At 49.5% G+C, this 24802-nt stretch overlaps 1 protein-coding gene across 1 annotated transcript in view; it reads left to right on the forward strand.

Annotated features, from left to right (window-relative positions):
• The window catches only part of LRRC40 (leucine rich repeat containing 40), a 354024-nt gene that overhangs the window by 37607 nt on the left and 291615 nt on the right, over positions 1-24802 (forward strand). Inside the window, exons 2-3 of the mRNA XM_085602291.1 lie at positions 11572-11756; positions 13582-13655. Of these exons, the coding sequence (XP_085458417.1) occupies positions 11572-11756; positions 13582-13655 (259 nt within the window). The remainder of the gene's footprint in view (positions 1-11571; positions 11757-13581; positions 13656-24802) is intronic.

Raw genomic sequence — 24802 nt, forward strand, 5'->3', positions numbered from 1 at the left:
AGCCATCCTGCATGCTTAATTCTTTGACAGGTATCAGTTTTCAAATTTGTGCAGACTTCACTCAACTGCACACACACACGCACATGCACACATTCACACAGACACACACATGCATTGTTTCCTAATTTTATTTGTTCAGCTAAAAAACTTTCGCCGTCCATACTGAGATATACACAGGCATACATAAGTGCTCGCACACACGCACACAAACACATTCACACAGAGACACACATGAATTATTTTCTACGTGCACATTTTTAAGGAAATTCCTCATTCACAGTTTACAAACTTCTTTTGGCAGCCGTGGGGTTAGTTCCGGCGTGTTTTCAATTATCACCAACAATAGGGGCATTTCGTTGTCGTGTAGGTGAACTTTTAACCTTACACTGCCCTGCCATGCAGGGCCCCCAGGCACCATTTACTTCATTCACGTCTACCTTTATTTGTTACGGCATCAATCAGCAGCGCACAAGATCTCATTATTCAGCAGGAGCATTCAACATGTTTTTGAAATTTCTTTCGAAATACAGACTTTTACACTGCGTACTTATTTTTTACTTTGGAGCTGTTTTATTAAACATTAATAATGCGTCCAGGCCTCATGTACCTTGGTCTTGCTACAAGCCACCTCTTCAGTGTTTAGTTTGTGAAATATGGAGTGCCGGGCCCACCATTCCTTATATGTTGGGGCTGCCTCTGCGTGCGCTTATTTAAAGGGATCACAATGGTGGACTTACATAAAAGAAAACCAGCACTGTGCCATCTTTGTCACGCATAACGGCCTTGTTCTTTTAAATATACACAGCGCGTGCTTTTTGGAATTACGCTCGGAAGGTGCAATGTAAAAAGCTACATGCACGCGCTCTATATATTTGCAAAGAATTAGTGGCGGTGGGGGAGAGGTGCCATACAATTCCGGCACCCTGGGTCAGTGAGGTGCAATGGGGAGACTTGCAGTAGTTGCGCCTTTTAAACAGTCAACATTTGGAAACTTGTTGAATTGGTTTATTTATGCCACGCAAACCCAAATGCAAAACCCCTTAAAATGCATGGCACCCTGTAACGTAGAAGAGAGAACATTTTACTTTCACTGGTTTATTTGGAAGTGTCTCTGCCATTATGTGGTTCTTCCCTTTGCAATTAAGAGTACTCCATGGTTCTCACAATATTCAGAGGTGATGGGATTATGGTATGGGGTAACAACATATGTGGCACGGTTATCTAAATGGTACATCAAGAAAATGCAACTTATGTGGCAGGAAGATTTCACTATTTGATCATTTTAAAACATATATTCTGGCTGGGAACATTTGGCAGGGGACCGCGCACTCGGAGTCTCTTTACTGCTCACAAAACTACTTTTGCTCTCTCTGTACCTCGCACTAACTCTCTACCTCTCACTCTCTCTTTTCACATCTCCATCTACCACTCTCTTTAGCCCTCTCTCTATCCCTCGCAATATACCATTATAATAAATAGCTTCGACATTGACACGAGTTTGAGCTATTGGCATTGCACATAACAATGCCTTTTATTTTTGAATAGTTTTTAGAAACATAAATAAAAGGATTTGTTATTTACTATACCAATAGGTTAAACTCTCGTAACTGCGAGACCTATTGCATTGCAAATGCGTGTTTTACTTTTGCTGCTGGCTTTTTGACTGAGAGTGCACAGAGGCCTGCTAACCAGACCTCCGTGCCAGTGCCCTGGCTCTAAAATGTATGTCAAATTAACTGTACCCAATTGGAAATGGCTAGTTTACCTGTAAGCCCCCCTACCTAATATATGGTACCTTGGGACCCAGGGCATGTAAGTTAAAGGATTCCTCGGGGCTTGCAGCACAGATTTGTACCACCCTGGAGGTTCACCAACTAAAATAAGTCCCCCAGTCCACCACCGCAGACTGGTAGAGCAGTCGTGCACTGCTTTCCCGACCTTGCCATTTAAAGCACTGGCAAAGCCACCACATTCCAGGTACCTCTGTGCAAGTCACCCCTCTGCAGGGCCGGACTGGCCTTAGCGGGCACCGGGTGTTTCCCTGGTGGGCCGGAGGGGAAGAAGACGATTTTCTGGCAGTGGGAGCCTGTTTTGTCACTGGAGGCCGGTTTTGCAGCAGTGCCCCCAGTAACAAAAGTGGGAGCGGTGCTTTTTACCAGTCCCCCCCCCCCCCCCCCCCACCTCCCCACCCCCCGCTCCAGTCTGCCAGGGTTGGTTATTGTTTGCTGTTCCCAGTCCGGCCCTGCCCCTCTGGCAGGCCTACCGAGTCCTAAGGCAGGGTGCAACTTAAGACAGGACATGCAGTTTACATTTTCTGGCTGTAAACACGCAAACCTACCATTATTTTTATTTTATTTTTTAAATTGTTTTTAATCGTCAGCAAGCACATAAATTGCCGGCCCCTGAGAATCCAGGAGTTCCGGCCCAAGCATTGCCTCCATGATGACGTTGACATTTTACCAAAGGAGGATATTTGAAAATGCATTTCAGTTGAAAAACAAACCCTCCCAACACCCACCACCGCCCCCCCCCCCCCCCCCCATCCCGGATCCCCCCCGACCGCACCGTACCAAATCTAACCAGCAATATCTGCAATGAGCATGAGCCCGACAGTTCCAACCCCAGCCCCAGCGCATGCCCACTCTCCCCGAGGGACCTAGACAAGCACCTCCTCCTGTTCCTCCGGAGCCGGCTCCAGGGGAAGGCCCCTGTAATTCGCCCAGCGCTTCCATATCTTATAGTGTTTACGGGGGCACCCCCTGGCTGCAAAGATGGGGAATTCAAGGCCCATACTAAAATCCAGACCCCTCTTCCATACATTCATAGAGGGAGCCGTAGGGGCCTTCCACGCCCGCGCTATGTCCCTCTTGGCCAGGGTAAGGCCCAACAGCAGTAAGTGTCTCTTATATATGTTGCCGCCAATATCTTCCATAATGTACAGCAGTGTCAACTTAGGGTCCGCGGGGAGATCCCACCCCAGCACCTCGGATAAGCAAGACAATACCCCTCTCCAAAACCGGGAGAGCGACCCACAAAGCCATACTGTATGAAGGAAAGAGCCCTCCTCCCGTCCACATCGGAGACACTCCGCAGAAGCTATCGGGCCCGCCCGCTACAGCCTCCTTCGGGTAAAATAGGCCCTATGTAGGTATTTAAATTGTAAGAGGCGTAGGATGGCTATGGCTGCCCCCCCCGGGGCAAGGCCAGCGCCTCCGTCCAGTCCGTCTCATCTAAGGGCCCTACGTCATCCTCCCATTTCCCTTTGAGCCGCTGGAGCGAGGGAGAACCATGAATGACGAGCGTTCGGTAGATCTTGGAGATCTTCCGCTCCTGAAGATCACCCATGAAGAGTTTCGCTTCTACCGGGCTAAAGTCAGGTATAGAGTCCAAACCCGCCAGGCTTGGGGAGAGTGCGTGGCGAAACTGTAGGTACCTACTGCGTTCGCGGCATGCTAAATTCCTGTTGAAGGTCCTGGAAGGACTTCAAAGCGCATTCCCGCACTACATCGCCTATGGTGGATATGCCTTTCCGGTCCCACCCCTCAAACCCTGACAGGGCTGCCATCTGTGGTAGTCCCCCATTGTGCCACAGGGGAGTTTCCCGCGTGAGCACCTTCCACCATCCAATGCGCACCAGCGCCTGGCGCCAAACCCGAAAAACTACCTGCGTCACTGGTGGCAAGCGCGCCCGATGTACGGCGGAATAAAGCAAGGTGTGTACCGTGTGTGGGACCATGAGCCACCGCTCCACCGCGTATGCTGGGTCCCCCCTATCCCCATACCACCTCGTTCAAGACAAGCAAGTGGGAGGCCTGATAATAGGACAGTAAGTCCGACGTAGCCAGACCCCAGTCGTACTGTGAGAGGAAGCACGTCCGCAGAGCCACCCGAACCGCCCCACCCGTCCTCAGGAACTGACCCAGGGTCGCGTTCACCCGACGGAACCAGTCAGGTGGAATCTCATACGGATGGTTCTGCAACTGATACAACAGGCGGGGGAGAGCCACCATCTTAAAGATCGCGGACCGGCCAAAGATAGTGAGCGGCATGCGGGTCCACAATTTAACGTCCTGACACACTTGCTCCCACACGGGCACCACATTTCGCCCCCAAGAGACCGCCTGGGTAGGTGACAAGAACACCCCTAAGTACTGAAGCCCCCCTACCGCGATTTGCACCTGGGACGCCCAGCCCCGCAACTGAGTCGGACCCCCAATACCCACAGGGTAGACTTCCGGGGGTTCATAAATAGACCTGACGTCTCACCAAAGATCTGCATAATACGGAGTATCCGGGGCCCCGTACGGTCCAGATCTGTCAGGAAAAATAGGACATCGTCCGCATAGAGGGCTATGCAGTCGGCCAGGCCACTCCCCCATCTGCACACACACCGCCAAGGGTTCCATGGCGAGGGCAAACGGATACGGGGACAGGGGGCACCTCTGGCTTTTTCCGCGTCGTACCGGAATCGCCGATTAGGACGCCCCCGCCACCCTAACCGACGCCGTATGCTCCGTATATAGTAGCCGCACGTATGACAGGAACCGCGGCCCGAAATTCAAGCGCTGCAGCAGTAGGAACATAAAGCGCCAACTAAGGGAATCAAACGCGCGGTCCAGATCTGCCAACAACAGAGCTGCCGGAACCCCCAACCGCTGCACTTCAGCAATCGCCACGTGAGCCCGCCGAATGTTATGTCGCGTAGCACGCGAGGGCATAAATCCCGCCTGGTCCGGGTGGACCAACGAGGTGATGTATGGCACGAGACGATTAGCCAATGCTTTCGCCAGGATTTTGGCCTCTACGTTGAGGAGGGAGATCGGACGATATGAGGCGTGCTCCTCCGGGGGTCGGCCCGGCTTGTGGAACACTACAATCTCAGCTTGCCTCCAGTCCTGGGGTAACAGACCCCGCTCCAGGGCCTCCTCCACCACCGCCGTATAATGCAGGCCCAGCAGCAAGAAATATTTCTTAAAGAACTCACTCGGGAACCCATTGGGACCCGGGGCCATGCCCGGGTTCATGCCACCCAACGCCTCTCCCAGCTCCTCCACTGTCAGCGGAAGGTCCAAGGCCGTCCTTGCCGCTTCTGATAACGTCGTAATAGGGTGATCACGCAGGAACGGCTCCACGTCCGCTTCCGTGAGGCTGTCACAGGGACTATATAAACCGGCATAGTGTGTAGCGAAGCTATCTGCTAGCGCCCCCGGCTCCACTATCGGCATGCCCCCTGCGTCCACTATCCCTGGGAGGTCTTGACTGTGATACACCCCCTGACACAGTCTGTGCAGCATTGCACCCGACTTGTCCCCCCATTGGTACACTCGACTCCTGGTGGCCAGCCACGCCTGACGTGCTTCGTCGAGCAGTAGAGAGCCATATGTCTGCTGGGTGTAAAGCAGCTGCCGACGAACCACCCCACCCCCCTCCTCCCGGCCCCTGCGCTCCAATTCCATGACCTCTGCCTCCGCCCGAACTAACCCCGCTCGGCGCTCACGACGGGCCGCCGCACAGTATGAGATATCCGCTCTGCGTAGTGTCGGCTTCAGCGCCTCCCACAACATGTCCGCCCCTGGCACGGATCTCACATTCTGGTACAAATATTGATCCACCGCCGTGGTCATATGCACCCTATAGTCATTGTGTTGTAGATGCCACACCGAAAGCTCCCAGCGAAGCGGCCGCCCCGCGCCCCCATCCGTATCACCGTGGACACCGGGGAATGGTCCGACAACCCTCGCGAAAGGATCTCCACTGCCTCTAACCGAGACTCCGCAGCCCCCGATAGGAAGATATAATCAAGTCGAGAGAAGGAGCCATGCACCGCCGATAGATAGGTGTACGCACGGGCCGCACCGTGGCATCGTCTCCAGGCATCCACCCACGCAAGGCCACCTACCAGCGTATTGAGTTTCGTCCGCCCACCCTCCCCTCTCGCCCGGCCCTCCGACTGTCGGTCCCTAGAGAGATCCATCACATCATTCCAATCCTCCTTATGACCCCCGGAACTTCCGGAATGTCCGCCCAGCGGGCCATGAGTTGTTCAGCAAATGTCCAGGACGGGAGGGGGGGGGGGCATACACACTACCGAACACCACCTGCTCTGTCCCTATCCGCCTCAGAACGAAGATATACCTCCTGTGTATGTCCGCCCAGGTCCGAGAGTGCACGAAGGAAACCCGCCTGTGTGCCAATATACCCACACCCCTAGAGCCCTGGACGAACCCCGAGTGGAACACTTGTGTATATCCATAGCGTTGGAGACAGAGCACTTTTGTCCCCAGCAGGTGCGTTTCCTGTAGGAGCAACACGTCTGCCGAGGCCCTCTTTGCGTATTGCAGGATCGCTCCCCTCTTAATCTTATCCAGGGCCCCTCGGACATTCCAACTCGGCACTAATGGCGGCTAATCGCTCGCTAGGCCCCTGGGAATGTGCCGCCATAGGGAGCAGAACCAAAACCTAGTGGCCACGGCATGGCGCCGACGTCTGGCCCCGCCCAAGCCCAGCTCAGTACTAAGGTGCGGTCAACCCCTAATCCAAAACCCCAACTGACCCCCCCCAACCGCCCCCCACCCCATACCTCACAAACATTGAAGTACCTGTCGCGGTGAGAGACTTCCCCAGGCCCCAACCGTGAACCTCAGGAGTTCCCATCCAATGAATCCCAAACTTGCCCCACACCACCAACCCCCAAACTCTCCACCCGCAACTCGTTACAGGGGTACCTGCCCTCTACATCAGTTCCCCGGGCCAAGGCTACCCCAAACACAAAAGATGATGGCGCAGCCAACGGCCGGTCCATGCCGCAGAGGCCAGTAAGAGCCGAGCCCAGGGAGCTCCCAGGCCCTCAGGATCCAACCGGCGGGCCGCCTGCCTCCGGACCAGCCCCACGCCGGGCCTCCCCAGTCTTATGACGGCGGCGGGATCTAGAACGTCGCTGTAGCTTGGGATTATTTCCTGCCGCCTTGTTCTGGGAGGAGTCCGATTCCCTACCCGGGAGTGAATGGGGTCGCAGCGTTACTGTCGCGTCTGTCCATTTAAAGACGTCCTCAGGTGATTCAAAAAACAATGTTCGGGACTCGTAGATGACCCGCAGGCGTGCTGGATAGAGAAGAGCGTAGGATATAGAAGCTCTCGCAGCCTGGCCTTGGCCGCCAAGAAGGACTGGCGCCGCTGCTGGACCATGCGCGTATAGTCCGGGAATATGAGGATACGGGAGTTTTCTAACTGAAGGGGTTCCTTCTCTCGGGCTTGTCGGAGAATGACATCCCTGTCATGGTAGTTCAGGAGTTTAGCTATATTCGGCCGAGTTCGGGCCCCCACCGGCGGTTTCTGGACCAGCGCCTGATGCGCCCGCGCCACCACAAAGCAACAGGACAGCTAATCCGGCGGGAGCCATCCCTCCAGCCACTGAGAGAGGAAGCGCTCCATGCTGTTCCCCTCGCAGCCCTCCGGAAATCCCACAAAGCGCAGGTTATTCCTGCGGGCCCGCCCTTCTGCGTCCTCGACCCTGCCCGCCAGGCCCCGCTGCGTGGACTCCAGGGCTTCAACCCGCTTCCTTAGCGTCACCACCTCATCCTCCACACCGGACACCCTGGTTTCAGTCTCCGTGATGCGGGTCACAGCGTTGCGCAGATCTGGCGCAGCAGCATCACATCCGAACCAACCGCCCCAATCTTGCCATCTAGCATGTCCCGGGACTGCGTTATTGCTGCTAGGAGGGCCGCATTATCCGGCGCCCCTACCGAGGAGCCCCCCGCGGCCGTCCCCGCCTGGCCAGAGCCCGTGTATTTATCAATGGGCCCCTGCTTCGCAGCACCCCGCCAGGCTTATCCTTGGTCATCGTTACTGTCCGGGACACCAATGCTACGGCCCTGCTGGATTAAACGGGCCCGCCGGTAGTCTCTCGCCCCCCCTGCGTAGCCACTTCCAGGATATTGCCCCTAAAACGCGTCTGCCGCCCCAGCTATCAGAGACTAGTCATGTGGGCCGGACCCCAGCCGCTCCGCTCGCGCCCGGTCCGGACTAGGCCTGAGCTCAGCCCGAGGGACCCAGGCGCCGCTCCACCAACGCTGCCCCGGAGCCGCCTCGGCCTCCACGCCAATCCAGCCGGCCAACTCAGACAAGCCCCATCATCACCATGGTCCAGACAGCTGCGGTCAATCGCCGTCGTGTCCCACCGGTCTCCTCACCCCCGTGACCCGATCTGGTCGCCGACCCCCCAATTCACTGGCACGTTTAGAGGAATGAGGGGGGGGGGCACAGGGCCCCCGGAGCGCGGCGCACTGGGGTCTGGGGCGCCGTGCTGACTCCGGGCCCACCACCCGACCGGGACTCTTACCGCCACGTGGGCTCCCCCGATCCGGGGAGCCCCAGGATGCCTCCGTAGGTCCCCACCTGGGCTGGGCCAACTTCTCTTCCGGGGGGCGCCGTTCCGCCGTCTGCCACACTCGTCACCTGCGGGGGCTCCGCCCGCTCGAGGGCGCCACGCTACCACCGCCTCACATATGCAGGCCTAGCCCCGCCGCTCCTCTCACTCTAGGCTCGCCATGCTGCACCAGGCCGGAGCCGCAGCTCGGCCGCTCCGCGGGGGCTCCGAGCCTCCAAAGTCACCCAGATTACCGCCGCCGCCAGCCGCCCTCCACTGCAATCAAGCGGGGCACCTCATCGCCGGGGGACAGGATAAATGCTGCGGGCGGGCGGGAGCCGGCTCAAGACGTGTCCGCCATCTCGGCTCACCAAGCCACGCCCCTAACCTACCTTTATTTTACTGTGAAAAGACATGGTAGCCCAATTGGCGGGTACTGGATTACACGCTCACCCCTCAGCTGTGCTAACTCTTGAACTGTGCGACCAAAGTGGACACTCCAAAGTATCAAACAGTTTGTAACATTAAGCCTGATGTGGTGTTCCCATCTTCCTAATAAGCTAATGTTGCCTTCCTCATTATGCTTTTGAAAGTGCTCTGTTGAGATAGTGTAAACCCTTGGGTTTGTTAGCGGCAAGGTACTCTGTTAATGGCATTCCCTAGATTTTTGCATGGTTCCGGTAATGTTGTCAACATTGCTGTTGTGCACCAGCTCCTTTAATTGTAGTTGCTGGGAAAAAATATTACCAGACTTTCTTCACCACACACTGCCATAGTTGCTGCAAGATTAAGGTTAGTCCTGCCACACCAATAAACAAGACCGTAGGGAGACCGTTTGTGTTCAAGATGTGTGAGAAAACTGTTTAAGGCAATTTCCTACAGGTAATACGTTTAGGCCAGCCTTATTTGGAAAGCATCGTAGATACAGATCAAGTTCTCATAAACAAGGATTTCTTAGTTACATCTATTGTATATGCTTATTAAATTTAATGAGGGCGCCCAGCATGGAAGAAGACTCAAACTTTCACAGTTGGGCATGGGTTGCACTTCCGAACGTTATCTTTACCTGTTTTCTTTACGTCGTTCCAGAACCCTCGACAATGGATACTTGTGAAATATTCAGACATCCTGACATCACACATCCATGTTTTTATTTTAAAGTTTATAAATTCAAAGAATGTACCCATGGTGTAGAACAAGGATTACAAGTAAGTTGTCTATATTTACCATTTATAAACGGTGGCTACTTAACTTCTACAACCCAGTATTGATTTTGCTGCAGTTGTAAGTGTATCTGGTTCATAACATGTTGTAATTGCACCAGTTGCTTTTCATAGGTAGCTATGGTTTTGTCCATAGCGAAATACTACTAAGTGTTGTTACTTTTTGAGTGTCACAAATTTTGTGTAATGAGAGGTCATGCCTCTTTCTCTTCCACTCCCCCATCCACAGACTAAAACTTTCGTCAAAGCACTCCCAACTGCTGAATCTGCAGTAATATGTTGTTGAATATATATATATACCGAGTTTCCATAGGAAATCTCAAAATTCTATTTTGAATAACTTTGGCGCCGGTTGACGAATCCTCGCGAAATTTTCAAAACTAATGGGCGCTCCACTCAGCTCCAACCCTGAAAGTCTCGGGTGATTCGTCAAGCGGGGGCCGAGAAAAAAGGGGGGTCCCAAAACGCGTTTTCCCCATGCATTTTCCCATAGGACCTTTAGTCGAGGGTACAGCCCGAACGGCTGAACAGAATTACTTGAAATTTGGCAAAGAGGTAGTCCTCAGGTCAGGCATGTGCTTTTTGCATATATGGAGTCAATCTGTTCAGTAGTTCCTGAGAAAATTGCAGTTAAAAGTACATATATATCTATATGTGCGCACCGTGTGCGCACGGTGGCGCATCCTAACGTGCGCGAGCAAAATTCTGATTGGTGGTTACATGTCAGTCAACGTTCGAATCGGTCAAAATCAGGAAGTGTCGGCCGCCATTTTGTTTGTTTTTGTGTGCGACAGGGGAAAAAGGAAGGTGGTGAACGTGAAAAGGGGGCAGGGTAGAGAGTTTCTGACCCCCTAGCCTTTGTCAGGGGGTCCGAAGGACCCTGAAGGCTGAAATTCTTTTTAAAAAAATTTTTGGGAAAAAATCGCGGGGTGCGCGCACGGTGGAAAACATTAAAAAAATAAAAAAAACTTTTTAAACGAGCCATTCCATATTACAGGATACAGTCAATCTATAACTATATACATAGGTAGATTATTGTAAAATAAATATATAAAAAATATAATAATACATACATAACTTAGGATTTAAAAAAACCGTACAAATTCACTTAAAAAACCATAGGTTTCACACACGTTATAGTTAGGAATTAGCATTTAAAAAACCTTGCAAATTCACTTAAAAACCATAGGTTTCACACATGTTATAGTTAGCTGGGCATTTCACTCGTAAAAACCAATGAAATTCCCCCGTTATAGTTAGTTCAGATAACTATAACTCGAGCGACCGCCACTCTATCACAAGGATGATGTCATGAGTGATGCCACTGACCATGTCATGAGTGATGTAATATGTGACGTCATGAGCAGTGGATTGTGGGCGCGCGAGTTATAGTTATCTGAACTAACTATAACGGGGGAATTTCATTGGTTTTTTATGAGTGAAATGTCCAGCTAACTATAACATGTGTGAAACCTATGGTTTTTTAAGTGAATATATATATATATATATATATATATACACACATAGACGTTTTGTTCGATAGTAAAGACAAAGCCAGCAAGTGTATTTCAGCCTATGTTCTGTCAGCACATTAACTCTGCTGTGTTCATGTGTTAAAACTTGTGACCCCCTTCACCCAACTATTGTTCAGCTGCAAGACCTATCCTTTCACTGTTTTATAGTTAATCGCCTTCATTTGCTTTAACTTGGTCTTCATTGAATCTACGTCATTTTTGTTTATTTCACTGCTGTGTACCTTCCAGCCTTTGTATGCTGATACGCATTACATTGACATGTTATTCTGCACAGCTATCTGCCCTGTTTTATGATATGGACAATCTGGGCGATATCTCTATAATACCATGTTTTATGACAAATGTTTTGTTGAGCATAACGCTAGATAAAACAAAAAAGTTGATTTTTAGATCTGACTTCCTATGAAAGTAATTTTGCGGTGTGACTTTTTTCTTTCTTGCGTAGTACCTCCTAGCGTCTGGCGCATTAATCTGGATGTTCCTGAAGAATCTCGCCAGAATCTCTCCTTTGGTGCTGCTGATGATCGCTGGTGGGAGCAAACGGATCTGACCAAACTGATCTTGGCTTCAAACAAACTCCAATGTCTGTCAGAAGATATTAAGTTGCTTCCAGCACTTATTGTACTTGATGTAAGTGCAAGGATTGTAGTCTAGGAACCCGAAGTAAACCTGGGTTGCATCCTTGTTTTATCATTACCAAATATGTTTGCACTGTGGAATATCTACCCCCGAGAACCAATTGCAAGAATGCATGTGGCATCTTTGTACTGGCCTGCATTCATTCAGGTTTCTAAATCCTAGGCAGATAGGAACCTATTTATAGAATAGCTAAATCATTCATATTTTTTTTTTATTTCAGGTTTATTAATATTACACATTATAGTTACTCATTTGTTCCAGTTGTATGAATCTGAAATTCTGTGTTTTTGATGAGGATGACAAGTTAGATACTTTGTTTCAGAAAAATCAGGATTGTGCATTTTACATTTTTAGGTCTGGTTTGACAACCTGAAAACATTGTTACCAATTCTTTAGAACATAGTGTGCTTTTGCTTCTCCTACAGGTCTATTGCCCTCTCACCTCATGCTGTTTGTTTTAGCATTCTGCCCTCCGGGAAGTGCTTCCATTGGCATGCATGAGGAACAATTCTATATCTTAAAATTACACCATCTTCACACTGTCAAATTTAGTTGTTTATTTTGTATATCCATTCTATACAAAAACAGCTTTTTAGCAATTTTTCCCCCAAGGATTGGCAGAGCCAAAAGGGCAGGCTTTAACATGATAAAAAGCATTTGTGCATACAACACATTATAAACAGAATTTATGAACGCCTGTGTTTACATTTTAACATATTAACCTCCTCTGTGCCCATGACGAGATAGTCTCGTCGTGGAGCACGGTTGCGCTGTGCCCATGACGAGACTATCTCGTCATGAACCCCGCCCGCTAATGTAACGCCCGGCACAGGAGGGGGAAAGGGCGTGGCACTGAAGGGGTTAAAGTCAGACATGTTGGCATGTTATATGCTTGTTGTTTGTTTCCTGGTATATGTTACCATACTCTGTGGTCTTTCAAAGGCTTTAGAAGGCAACAAATGCATCCGGTACATTTTCCAGTTTGGTTGTACAAAAAAGATACTCCCCTTTAGCCTGTCCCCCCAAAAAGTGCTCCTATTGATAAGTGAATAACTAAGACAGCTACTCTCATTAACCGTTTAATCAATATTTTATATATTCTTCTACTGCCCTCTTCATTTATTTGATCCAGTCCAACCCTATTTAAAGTTTGGAATTCTATGGAGATGGAATACAAATCTTGAGACCAACCAGGACATGACTAATTCCTCTTGACTTGCCCAGCTCTGATTTCTAGTTAAGAAACTCACTCCTCTTTATCGCCTTAGGCTGGTTAGGCCCTGTATTCTTCATTGAAGCAATTCATAAAGGGGTAAGATATTTCTGCACAGATTTTGCTTTTAGAGAAGCATGTCCATATTTTTTAAGCCTATACTGGTCTGTGGTCATAATGCCTAGGTGCATAAGTAAGGCCATCTATCGGACTGCTCGAAATGCAATAATTATGAATTTCCTCATTGCTGGATTTTGCACTGTCCCAAAAGCACCTAGTTTGGAGAGATTCCACAATAAAAGGATTGATTCCCAGGAGACCACACCCCCTCCAACACAATCCAGTCTTGTTTTTCCTAACGATCTGAAACATCCTCGGAACCAAGTAGTGGCTATGTACTAATGTATTAGCTTGTTCCTGATCCTTCACGCCTATTGAGACTTTTAAAACGTTTCATATTTGTTTGTGGTTAGCCACACGTAAGATTTTACCCGAGCCTCCATCCTAGGTCTAGATCATTACTGATCCATTATTCTTGGTTTTAATGCAGCCTGATTCTCTTTTTTAGACCTCTAATGACTGGTCATTTTACTTCCCATCTAGGTTCATGACAATAAACTTTCATCTCTTCCGAAAAGTCTAGGAGAACTTGAAAATCTACAAAGGATCAATTCCAGGTAAAGTGTTGTAATCCAGTATTTTTCTGTCCTTATTTTAAAACAATTTTTGGGGTTTAGAAATCTTTATCTGTGAAAATATGCAAGATAGTTTGTTTGGCTGGTGAAAATCATAAAGTTACTAGGAATTATAGGACAAGTGTTTTGGAGTACAGGGTTATGTTTATAAATCGTACATTGTTTTTTAATTTTTTTTACATTTTTATTTATTAAGCTTTTATACTAAACCATATTATATCTTAACAAAAGCATGGTAAGCAGATTTTGATCAGACCAGTACAGGGAAACATAGTACATACAGATCATCTACAAAGTGGTGCAGCACTTTGGTGGAAAACCCATGTGCTGGACTGATTGTAGATACACAGTCCATCCCATCAACGCAAGAGCATAGCATTGTAACCAGAGGGTCAGGGCCCACATGACCTCTAGTATAGAGCTGCTGGAGAGAGATAATGAAAGGCAAGCTAATTACTAGGAGTAGGGTTATTGCTTTCTCACGTGGTGTTACCATTATCAGTCGCGTCGGTCTCTCTAGTGGAAAGGTATGCCGTTTAGAGTCCCCAGAAGTTATTTGGTCGACTCTGGGAGGGCGAAGTTCGCTGAAGTTTTCGGTCTGCGTACTGCAGTACAGCATGTCGTGCGACCACTGTGCAATAGTGGGTGTAGGACCTCGAAACCAGCTAATCGCCACCCTGCGCTTTGCTAGGAGCAGTCCCATGTCAAGCAATCTCCCTTTGGTGTCTGCTTGGAATATCCCTAAAGGGCCAGTGCGGGAAGAGTGTCAAGTCAGCTATTTTCCCAAGTTCGCTGAATACAGAGTCCCAAAATTTGTGTATCCCCAGGCAGGACCAAGCTAAATGTAAGAAGTCCGCAGTCTGCTCATTGCACCTCTCACAAGCCGGGCTATCCCTGAACCCATATCTATGCAATCTTTCTGGCTGATGGTATACTCTGTTAAGATGGATTAACCTGTGTCTCCCATTTAAAGAAATACGCCGAGTACTAGCACAACAGTAAGTCCACATGGGGTCGTCTATAGTCTGCTGTAAATCCCGCTGCCAGTCCAGCCTGGCTTTGGTGTAATGGTTTGCCCTATGAGACATTGACAGTTTGTATATGGTAGAAACAATCTTGTGGGGAGACTTAACTCTTATGGTGTAGGTCAGTTCCATGAGTTCTGGGGGTTCTTGAGGGTCTTCCCCTGAAATTTCGTGTAGTGCATGTCTCGTTCTGTGGAACTGAAATCGCTGAAGTAAAGTATTAGCGGTCGCCAGGTTCTCTAGCTTCTCCCACCTTTTAACTATACCATTGTGGAATAGGTCCCCAGCAGTCAAAATTTGTAATGAACTCAACGCACGTAGCACCCCTCTGTCCCTGCAAGGTGGCAGCTAACGAATCCATTCAATTGGCATTGCTGGGGAATACAGGAGAGCTCCTGCTTGTAATTGTAGTAGGGAATGCTAAGCATGACGGGTCGCGTTAATAAAATCAAGAATCCCTGTTCTGCGATCTGTGGCTTCAAAAATCATGGCCGTAAGCGGCAGCGGGTCAGCAATAATCGTTTCTATACGGAGATACGGGACGTCTGGCGAGCCGTGCATCTAATAGTAAGCTTGAGCACTCTGTGCAGCTCTATAGTATAAGTGAAGGTCTGGTGCGCCCAACCCCCCCAAATGGTATGGTAAGGTGAGTATCTGCCATTTAACCCACGCTTATTTGCCCGCCCAAGCCAATTTAACCAACAATGTGGTAACTCGGTGAAAAAAGGAGCTAGGGAAAACCATAGGGATATTTGTGAAAAGGAACAGAAACCGGGGTAACACCACCATTTTCATGATAAAGATTCTGCCTAACAAAGACAGGGGCAACCTTATACAGGTTTCAACGTCATCTTCTAATCTGCTGAGAACAGTACCGTAATTTTCCCTAAATACGTCTCTTAATCAGAATGTATCTGGATACCCAAGTATCTTATCGCATCCGTGGATCACTGTAGTGGGTAGTCCGGTTCAAAGGGGGTGGTTACCGGCGTGAGTGGGAAAACTATAGACTTAGGCATGTTGACCCGCAGTCCCGACAGCGCGCCAAAGTGTACTACCTCCCTTAGGACTGAAGAGAGGTTACTTTCCGGATTGCGGACGTATAATAGCGTGTCCTCTGCCTAGGTGGACACTATAAGCTCACACTTCGGGAAACGGATGCCTTTATGGCTGTGATATTCTCTCAGCGCACAAGCCAGGGGTTCGGCCACCAATGCATATAATATGGGGGACAGCAGGCATCCTTGTCTCGTCCCTCTGGTGATAGCAATGGGGTCCATCACCAGATTTCCTATTTTTATTCTGGCGGAGGGGGAATTGTATAGCACCCCTATCAATTGAAGGAAGACTGGACCCTATCCCATCCTAGTCAACACGTGGCGCATAAAGGGCCATTCGACCGAGTCGAAGGCCTTCTCCATGTCGAGGAAGACTGCGACCGCCTTTGAGTCCTGCCTGATATGTTGTATGGCCCCAAAGACCATACGTAGATTATAGGTGAGATTCCTGTCCGGGACGAACCCAGCTTGTTCAGTGGCAACTAGTATCGGAGCAAGGGGGGCTAAACGGTTACCCAGAATTTTAGCGAATAGTTTTGTGTCAACATTGAGCAGGGATAGTGGGCGATAAGATCCACACTCCTCCGGTGGCTTACCTGGCTTGGGAATGGCAACTATAACAGCCTCTCATCGTAGGCGGCATAGTGCCTGAAACACACGTCATCAAAGAGCTCGGACAAGTACGGAAGTAAAATATCAATGAACACCTTGTAGAAGGCTACCGTGAGGCCGTACACACCTGGGGCACTCCTGGCTTTCATATTCGATAGGGCCAATTGAATTTCGTCTTTTTCCATAGGCCTCATAAGAAACTCTTGATGCGTATTAATGAGGAATGGTAATGTAATATGCGCAAGATAGTCTAAGATTTCATCCTCCGTACCAGTAGAACGAGAAGTGTATAGTTCAGCGTAGAATCGTTTAAACCGTTCCGCAAGTTGTCTCCTCGGTTAGCATATTGCCTTCTGCCGATTTGAGTTCAGTAATCTGTGTGCGACCGCGCCGGTTCTTCAGTAGTTTTGCTAGAACAGAACCCGGACGTTCACCTTCGCCATAAACCTGCGCTGTGGCATATTTACCTAAGTGTTTTACTTCTGTGTCAGCTGCAGCGTAATACTCTCCCAGCAGCTCCTTAATTTCTAGCGTTACTGCCTCGTCGGCGCACGTTAGCTGACGTTTTTCTAAGTCTCCCAGTTTCTGTTCTAAGTCAGTCAGATGTTGTCGGATAGAGCGTAGGACCCCCTAGTGTTTAGTAATTCTGACACCACGAATATATACCTTGAATGCCTCCCAGACCACCTGGAAGCTATCCACAGATCCCATATTCGTTGTAAAGAAAGTCTCTATTGCATCAGCCAGCTCTTCCCTAAAGGCCGAATCCAGCAGAGAATGGGGGGGGGGGGGGGAAATCTCCAAGTAAATGGCGGGATGGTCTTCCTAGGCGTGGTAAGCACTAGCAGGAGTGGGCAATGGTCTGACAGAGAACGAGGAAGAATTGTACACTCTCTAATGACATCACTGAGGAGCGATACAATCGGGCAGTAGTCAATGCGGGTATGTAGATTATGATAAGCTGAGTAGTGTGTGAAACCTCCCCTATCCGGATGTCGCATGCGCCAGACATAACAAAGGTCCATCCCAACCATACCACCCTCCAGTGCTTTAGCTGTGGCAGAGGGGCGCCTCACGGGGACCCCCGACCGGTCTATGTGTGTATTTCTGACCAGGTTAAGATCCCCGCCCCAAAGGAATTGACCCTCCGAGTATTTACTGGCAGTGGTCGCAAGTGCGTCATAAAATTCCGGGCAATCGTAATTAGAGCCATAAATATTCACTATTAAGAGAGAGATCCATGCCCTTCCCGTGACATCTGGTAAACACATACCGACCGTCCTTATCCGTGTCTAGTTGAACTAATGAGTATGAAGATCTAGGGTTAACCCAGGGCAACACCCCTCGTGCATGGGTAGTAAAGCCTGAGGCGTGTATATTGTCTAGCAATCCCCTATTGCAAAGTAGTGGGCTATTAAGTGGAAGGTGTGTCTCCTGTAATAAAGCAAAGTCAATGTCATGTCTGTGCAGATAGCTCAATACTTTGCGGAGCTTCCTATGATCGCAGGGTATCTACTGTCACGTAACCTTTAGCAATGCTGGGTCCCACCATTGTAATTGCTGAGGCATAGTCCACAACCTGATGTGCAGCGAACAATTGTCTTGTATACCATGTGCAAACTGATAAAAAACATCAACCTTAAAGAACTACATTGCAATTCTCACAACCAACCCACTCCCTCCCGCCCCCGCCCCCCACACCCCACATCAGACCTCACCCAACTTGGCCGCGATACATCCCCTTAGGCTTCTGATCCCCACCTCCAAATCTAAAATGCCCTTCTTAGTGTGATTCACTTGTGGGCGGATGTTTCTTGTCTAACCGGAAATACTATACAGCCTAGGTAGGGCCGCACCCCGAGCAACATCAAAGGCTTAGTGTGCAACTACTTGTGATATCACAGACCCCGACAGCAGTTGGAGACCCATCTTGCAATTATAGCTACAGTTCCAGAATGAGCTGGCACAAGCACTAAAGCCAACAAAATGCAATAGTCTTGGAGTAGTCTCTCCAAATTTTAAACCGTCCATACCGTCCTGAGCCTAAGCCCCACGCCCCCCAGCTACGCTCTGGAGACCAACCCCAGCAAATCACGTAATGGAAGCATGCTTAACCAGGACGGGCTCCCCTCCACACTAACTGACCAGCGTAATGCCCAATTTATAGTAATCCGCACACTGTTTCTCTACGTGCCAGCAATTGGACTCTAAACACTGCCCCAAGACCATACTCTTCGCCTGTAAGCGCCGCGCAGCATTCAGTCCTGCTCATCCAGTTGCCCTCCAGCCGCCTCATCCAGCAGTTGCCGCTCTGAACTGTGGCGATGTTCTTTGTAACAGTCCTTCAGAGCCTTCTGCAAGACTTTTGAGTAGGTAAAGATATGGTAGCGACCTTGTCTATTAACCCTGAGTCTCGAAGGGTACAACATGGCGTAGTTGATGCCGAGTTCACGGAGCTGCTTCTTCATTGGCGCAAACTGACGGTGCGCTTCCTGCACCCGGATGGTGAAGTCCAGGAACAGGGAAATCGTGGAACCCTCAGAAGTCAAAGGCTACTTTTCCCTTGCCAGTTTCAACGCAACATCCCTGTCTCGACAGTTAAGGAGTTTAGCAATGATCGGCCTAGGAGCCGCTCCTGGGGGCGGGCGTGGTCCCAGGGATCGGTGGGCCCTTTCCACCACAAACATAGCAGAAAAAATACCGTCTCCCAGCAGGGTGACAAGTAGTTTCTCAATGAATTGTTCCATGTTGCCAGTTGGGGTGGTCTCCGGCAGGCCAGTAATTCTAAGGTTGCAGCGTCGTGTGCGCGCTTCTAAGTCCTCAGTTTTGTCCTGTAAAACCCGTAGGACTCTGCCGAGTTGTTTGTGTTCAGTATCGAGGGTGGTGTGCGCTTCTTCTGCTTCCGTTAACCTGCGCTCTGACATGTCCAGCCTTTCAGCGTGCTTATCAAGTCTTTCGGCCATGCAGTCCATCCTGTAGGACAGTGCATCCACCTTAGTGCCCAATGCTGAGATACCGCTCTGCAGGCTTTTCTCCATTGCTACCAGCATGCTCCGGATATCTGGGTTCGACTCTTCAGTAGTCGGCCCGTGCATTCTGGCAGCGTCTTCAATGGAAGCGTCCCGGGACTTTGATTTTTTTTGTGCTTGAACGATATCTTCGGTTGCGCTCTGTCCACTCTACCCATTCTCGCCACAAGTAGCTCCCAGCGTGTGGGCAGCCGAAGTTCCGCCGCCCTGGGGCCAGACACTATATAGGGCGAGGTAGTCAGCCGCGTGTCGGTGCCTCCTCCAGACTGCGGTGCAAGCACACAACAGGGCAGGGAGGTACAGTGATCGGGGCAGTATAGTACACCCACTCTTCAGCGCTAGCTCAAGCCTGCAAAATCGGGCCTCAGATCACAGACCCGCTCACCTGTGCAATGGTGCCCAAGGCCTGCATCTGGGCAGTCGTGACAGGAGAAGTCACAGCAAATAGTGTCCGCAACAGTCCAGCCAGCCCCAACAGCCAGCCCCAAGCACTCGTCCAACAATCAAGATCAGCGTTCTAGTGATCTGTATGGCATGCCCTGCAGTGGGCGCATGGAGGGCCAACAGTTGGCAGCAGGCCGCAAATCTTCACGCAAGATTGCTCCTACAGTAAGGAACCTGCCGGTTCAGGCGACGTCCTCCAAAGCAGAAGGCCTGGGCAGAAGCACCACAGCTATAGGTCTTCCTCAGGCGCCTCGGCGTGCCACAGCACCGGTCCCGTAGTGTCCCACCTTCAGGCACCAATCTCAGTGCGCCGCTCGGCCTGCACAGTATGCCAAACCTCTCACCTTCTTGGCAGCAGCCCAGCGTGTCGATGTTGTGCGCCTCCAAAATGGCGTACCCAGGCGGCCAAGCTCCACCGAGCTCCCTGGGTCCCCAAAGCGTGTCAGTCAGGAGTGTGTCGCAGCAGGCAGTCACCCTGCCGCTCCAGCTTCCGCCTCAGGAGCCAGAAAGGTAGTTATGGCAGCGCGGACACTGCAACACGAGCCTCCACCAGCTTGAGTGCTCAAGCACAGCTCCAGGTAGTGCGACCTCCGCTGTTGTCGCACATCACTAGGGAGCGAGACAGCACTCCCGGGATGCGTCGGCTTCAGAATCTTTTCTGGAGCTGCTGGCCCAACCGCAATCCCGGCTGCAGAGCGCGTTGTGCGCAGCCCGGGTCCCCTTGCGCCAGAGCCTCTGGACACACACTGCTTCCCGGTTCCACTTTAGTCCAGGGATCGAGGCCTGGCAGATCAGCCCAGGGCAGGATGATGTATCTCCGCTAGCACAAGTCGCCCAGGGGTCGGGATAGGATCTTTTGGATCCGGCGGTTCTACGAAGGCCGGAATTCGCACTATGATGTGCCCAAAGTCTCGTAGTTGCCGGATAATTGAAGGATATAGTGACGGTGTCTCGGAGCTCACAGCTCAAGCAGCCATTTTGGTCGCGAGCAAGCTCCGCCCCCATAAATCGTACATTAATTATCAATTTTATTGATTTACTGAATTGGAAATTGCTGATTAAATTTGTCATCCGCATGATGCTGTGCTATATACCCCCCGAGTCACTGCAATTTAGAATACGTTGTATCTCTTCTCAGACGTTAGACAAATGGCTGTAACCAAGAATATATATTTGGGACACCAGTTCCTCATGATCAATCAAACAATCTTTATTCTGTTGCATCAACCATAAATGATACAATAATGCATCACAAATTCTTAAACAGAGGTTAAAATACAGCAAAAATGTTAACAGTAATAGATTAAAATTCATCTCATCGGCCCCCGGTCACAATTACCTATCCCCTCCCCCGGTGAACATGGTGGAAGTCCATGACATTACAAAGCATTACAATACCTTCATCTTGAACACCCTTGACTCGCTTTCTCCCCTACAACTAAAAAAGTTAACCATCAAAGTCTCTAATCCCTGGTTCAACAAAATCTCAATACTGAAAGATGCAATTTGAGACTAGCAGAAAGAGCCTGGAGAGCCTCACCTTCCATGGAGAACCTGAAAAGGTTAAAATCAGTGAGAAACACTTACATCAAAAGAATCAGAAACTCGAAAGCCAAGTTCTTTAGAACTCAACTGGACCAAGCCAGAAATCGCCCCCAAAAACTTTTTGAAATTGTCACGCAACAATCCAACAACCATCTCAACCTTCCCGGTATTGGATCTAACAAAGTTCCAAATTGTGACGACTTTGCATCCTTCTTCATGGAACAAATTGTCATTATTGAAAAGGAGGGAGTGGATACCAACTAACTTACTCACCACTCTTCATCCATCACAGTCTGCTATTCCTATCATTCACCCTGAACATTCCCCTCCCCCAAACAACGCCTCCTGGCAGATATTCCCTCCCCTCAAGGAAAGCGACATTCACTACTTTCTTACTGTGCTGAACCCTTCCAATCACTTAATCGACCCTTTACCTCCAATTATCTTTAAAGAGATGAAGCAGTCTATCGTCCCTTTTTGGACCAAGATCGTAAATGCCTCACTCCTGACTGTCTAAAAGTTGGACAGGTAACCCCCATAAAAAAAAAACAAGCGCAGATTGCTCAGACTTAAACAATTTCCGTCCAATCTCCAACATTTCCACTGTGGCGAAGCTTATCGAGAAATGTGTACAGATCCAACTCTGCAACCACATAGATCATTACCAACTCCTAGAATAATACCAGTCTGGTTTCCGCCAAGATCCCAGCACAGAAACAGCACTCACACATATAGTGGATGACGTATTATCAATGTTGGATCAGAAGGAGGCGTACCTTCTTATCCTCCTTGACTTATCGTCAGCGTTTGATACTGTGAAATACGAAAATCTTCTAAACCTACTTGAAAGATGGATGGGGTTATCAGGGGCCGTCATTCAATGCTTTACTTCATTCCTCCATAACAGAACCCAAGGAGCCAAGGTCAAACGTTCTCTGTCCAAGCCCTCTGTGGTCACCCTCGTAATCCCACAGGGATCTGCCTTCTCTCCCATTCTCTTCAACGTATTCATGGAACCTTTAGCAGACTCCTTGTTATTCTTCAACATTCATTATCACATGTATGCAGATGACACACAATTGTACCTGAAAATATCCTACCCTGATGGCTTTACTACCCTCAACGCTATTCTTCAAAATACACGGAACTGGCTTGCTCTCAACCCTCTCAAACTTAATGCCATCAAAACTGAATTACTCCTCATTGCCCCACCCAAACACAATCTCAAGATCGACCTTTGGATGAAGCATCTAACTACCCTCAATTCTACACCTCACTTGGTAGATTATGCAAGATCTCTGGGAATTATACCAGGTAAACATCTGTATATGCAGAGCCACATCAGTAATGCCACCAAAGGAGCGAACTACCAGATGAGCATCCTAAGGAAATTAAAACCCTTCCTCCCCCAGGACGAGCCCTAGTCATCCCCATGCTTGATTACGGAAGTGCTACGCTGAGTGGCCCGCCCAGATACAAGCTGGTTCCTTTATGGGCCTCTCTTAACGCTGCGGCCAGACTCGTCACTTGAACAAAAAGAAAAAAACACGTCTCCCCTTGTCTGACCAAAACTCGCTCCCTTATGAAGCACAAATTCATCTAAAAATTGCTTGCATACAGCCCTACATTTCAATACTCCCAAATATTTGGCTGAAAGCTGAAATTATCTGGCGGATATAGATCATCGCGAAGTACCAGCTCCCTACTGCTAAATCAACAGATTTTCCGACAAAAGAATACGGGCAACAGAGCTTTTTCATGCATCGCACCCAACAATCTGAATTCTCTGCCGAAGTAAATCCGTCTGATTCCTTCTACCGCCTACTTCACAATAGAAGTGAAAAACTTTCCAATGAACAAAGGTTGCCCTAAAATCGAATCATACCATATATCGATTGATCTTACCTTATGTATTCTTATTTTGTTGATCAGGACTACTTTCTTCCGACTTCCTAGGGAGGTCTCATCCTTCAACTTGTTATTCTTCTATAATTGTATTCATGTCGTATCTGCGTTTTATTACTGTGTCTTTATTGGTTATTCACTCTTCCCCCACCCCCTGCAAAGTGCTCTGATACCCTCACGGGTCATGTTCGCTCTATATAAAACTTTATAAATAAATAAGTCATAATCACATTTAGGGATAATGAGCACACCCAAGGCACTAAGTCAACTAATCCAGGCCCCAGCGAACCAACTATTCATGCAGACAAGTAGACGTCATCAACAAAGTGAATAAAGACATTCCATGAATTTTCTACACTTAGTCGCTGATTTAAAAAAGGAGCAAACTCTAAAACAAACATCCAAGCTATTGAGTTGCTGAAAATACAATGAGGTTTCATTTTTTTTTTTTGAAAACCTTTATTAACCGCAGTTGCATCAACTTACAATGTACGTCCATTTACCAAAGCGTCAAATCAGCAATACAAAGACACACCTGTCCAGATGGTGAGACACAGCCATTTAGCCGGCAACCCGGAGGTCCGGCGGCGGTAAACAGTTGAACATGTGCATAGGAATCAGGTGCGTACATTGTGTGAAAGTGGGTCTATGGTGCTTTTCTGTGTTTCGTCGTGTCGCATCTGAAGCGCATTGCCTGCAAGAGAGGATGGCGCTGTGTTCCAGCCCACATTGCGGCGCCGTCGATTAACACCTAGGCCCGTAGGGGGAATCTCGCAAGGCACCAGGTTACCCCCAAATGCCAAGGTCTCCGGGCAGCGGAGCCCTGGTCTCCTACTCTTGGCGTAAGCTGGAGCGCGACGAGGAGGTTGCAGTATAGCTCACAAAGACATACATGTCAGCGTGTATATCCGGCGAGCCCAGTGTGCAGCTTCGCAGTTCAGCTCTATGCGCGCGATACGTGGCGCGCTGTCGTCCCCCCAGTGGTGTGCTCCCCAGGCCGCCGAGCGCCTGTGTAGGCCTGGTATGCAACGCTGTGCGCTTCGAGGGGATCATTCCGCGTTTTCCGGGCATAACCGCCGCCTGCACGTAGTGCGCGCCATTGCTGCCTCATCAGTGCTACACAGAGCGCGCTAGGTAGGGCAGCGCCTCGGGGGTGTCGGATAACACTTCCAGCAACTGTTTTCTGTGGTTGGACATGGGTTCGGTCAGGGAGCGTAACCAACAACCAAACTGCTCCCCGTGTGTGTAGTGCGAATGGAGGGATCAGGACTAGGGTCATAAACTCGGGTGAGGTCCAGGGTAAGGGGGGAGGGGGGAGGTGGAGATCGTTCTGCGTTGGAATAGGAGGAGACAGCGGCTGTCAAGCGGGGCACAGCTGGGCCACATGAGAGGCGCGCCGAGCAGCAGGCCGGGGGGGGAAGGGGGGGGCAGGAGGTCGTCAAAAGGGCCAAGAGCCCGCTGTGTCTGCGTCCGCAGTCCCAGATTACCCTCTCGTACGAGTGAAGTGCTCC

The sequence above is a fragment of the Triturus cristatus genome, chromosome 4_2 (genome assembly GCF_964204655.1).
Source record: "Triturus cristatus chromosome 4_2, aTriCri1.1, whole genome shotgun sequence".
Taxonomy (NCBI): domain Eukaryota; kingdom Metazoa; phylum Chordata; class Amphibia; order Caudata; family Salamandridae; genus Triturus; species Triturus cristatus.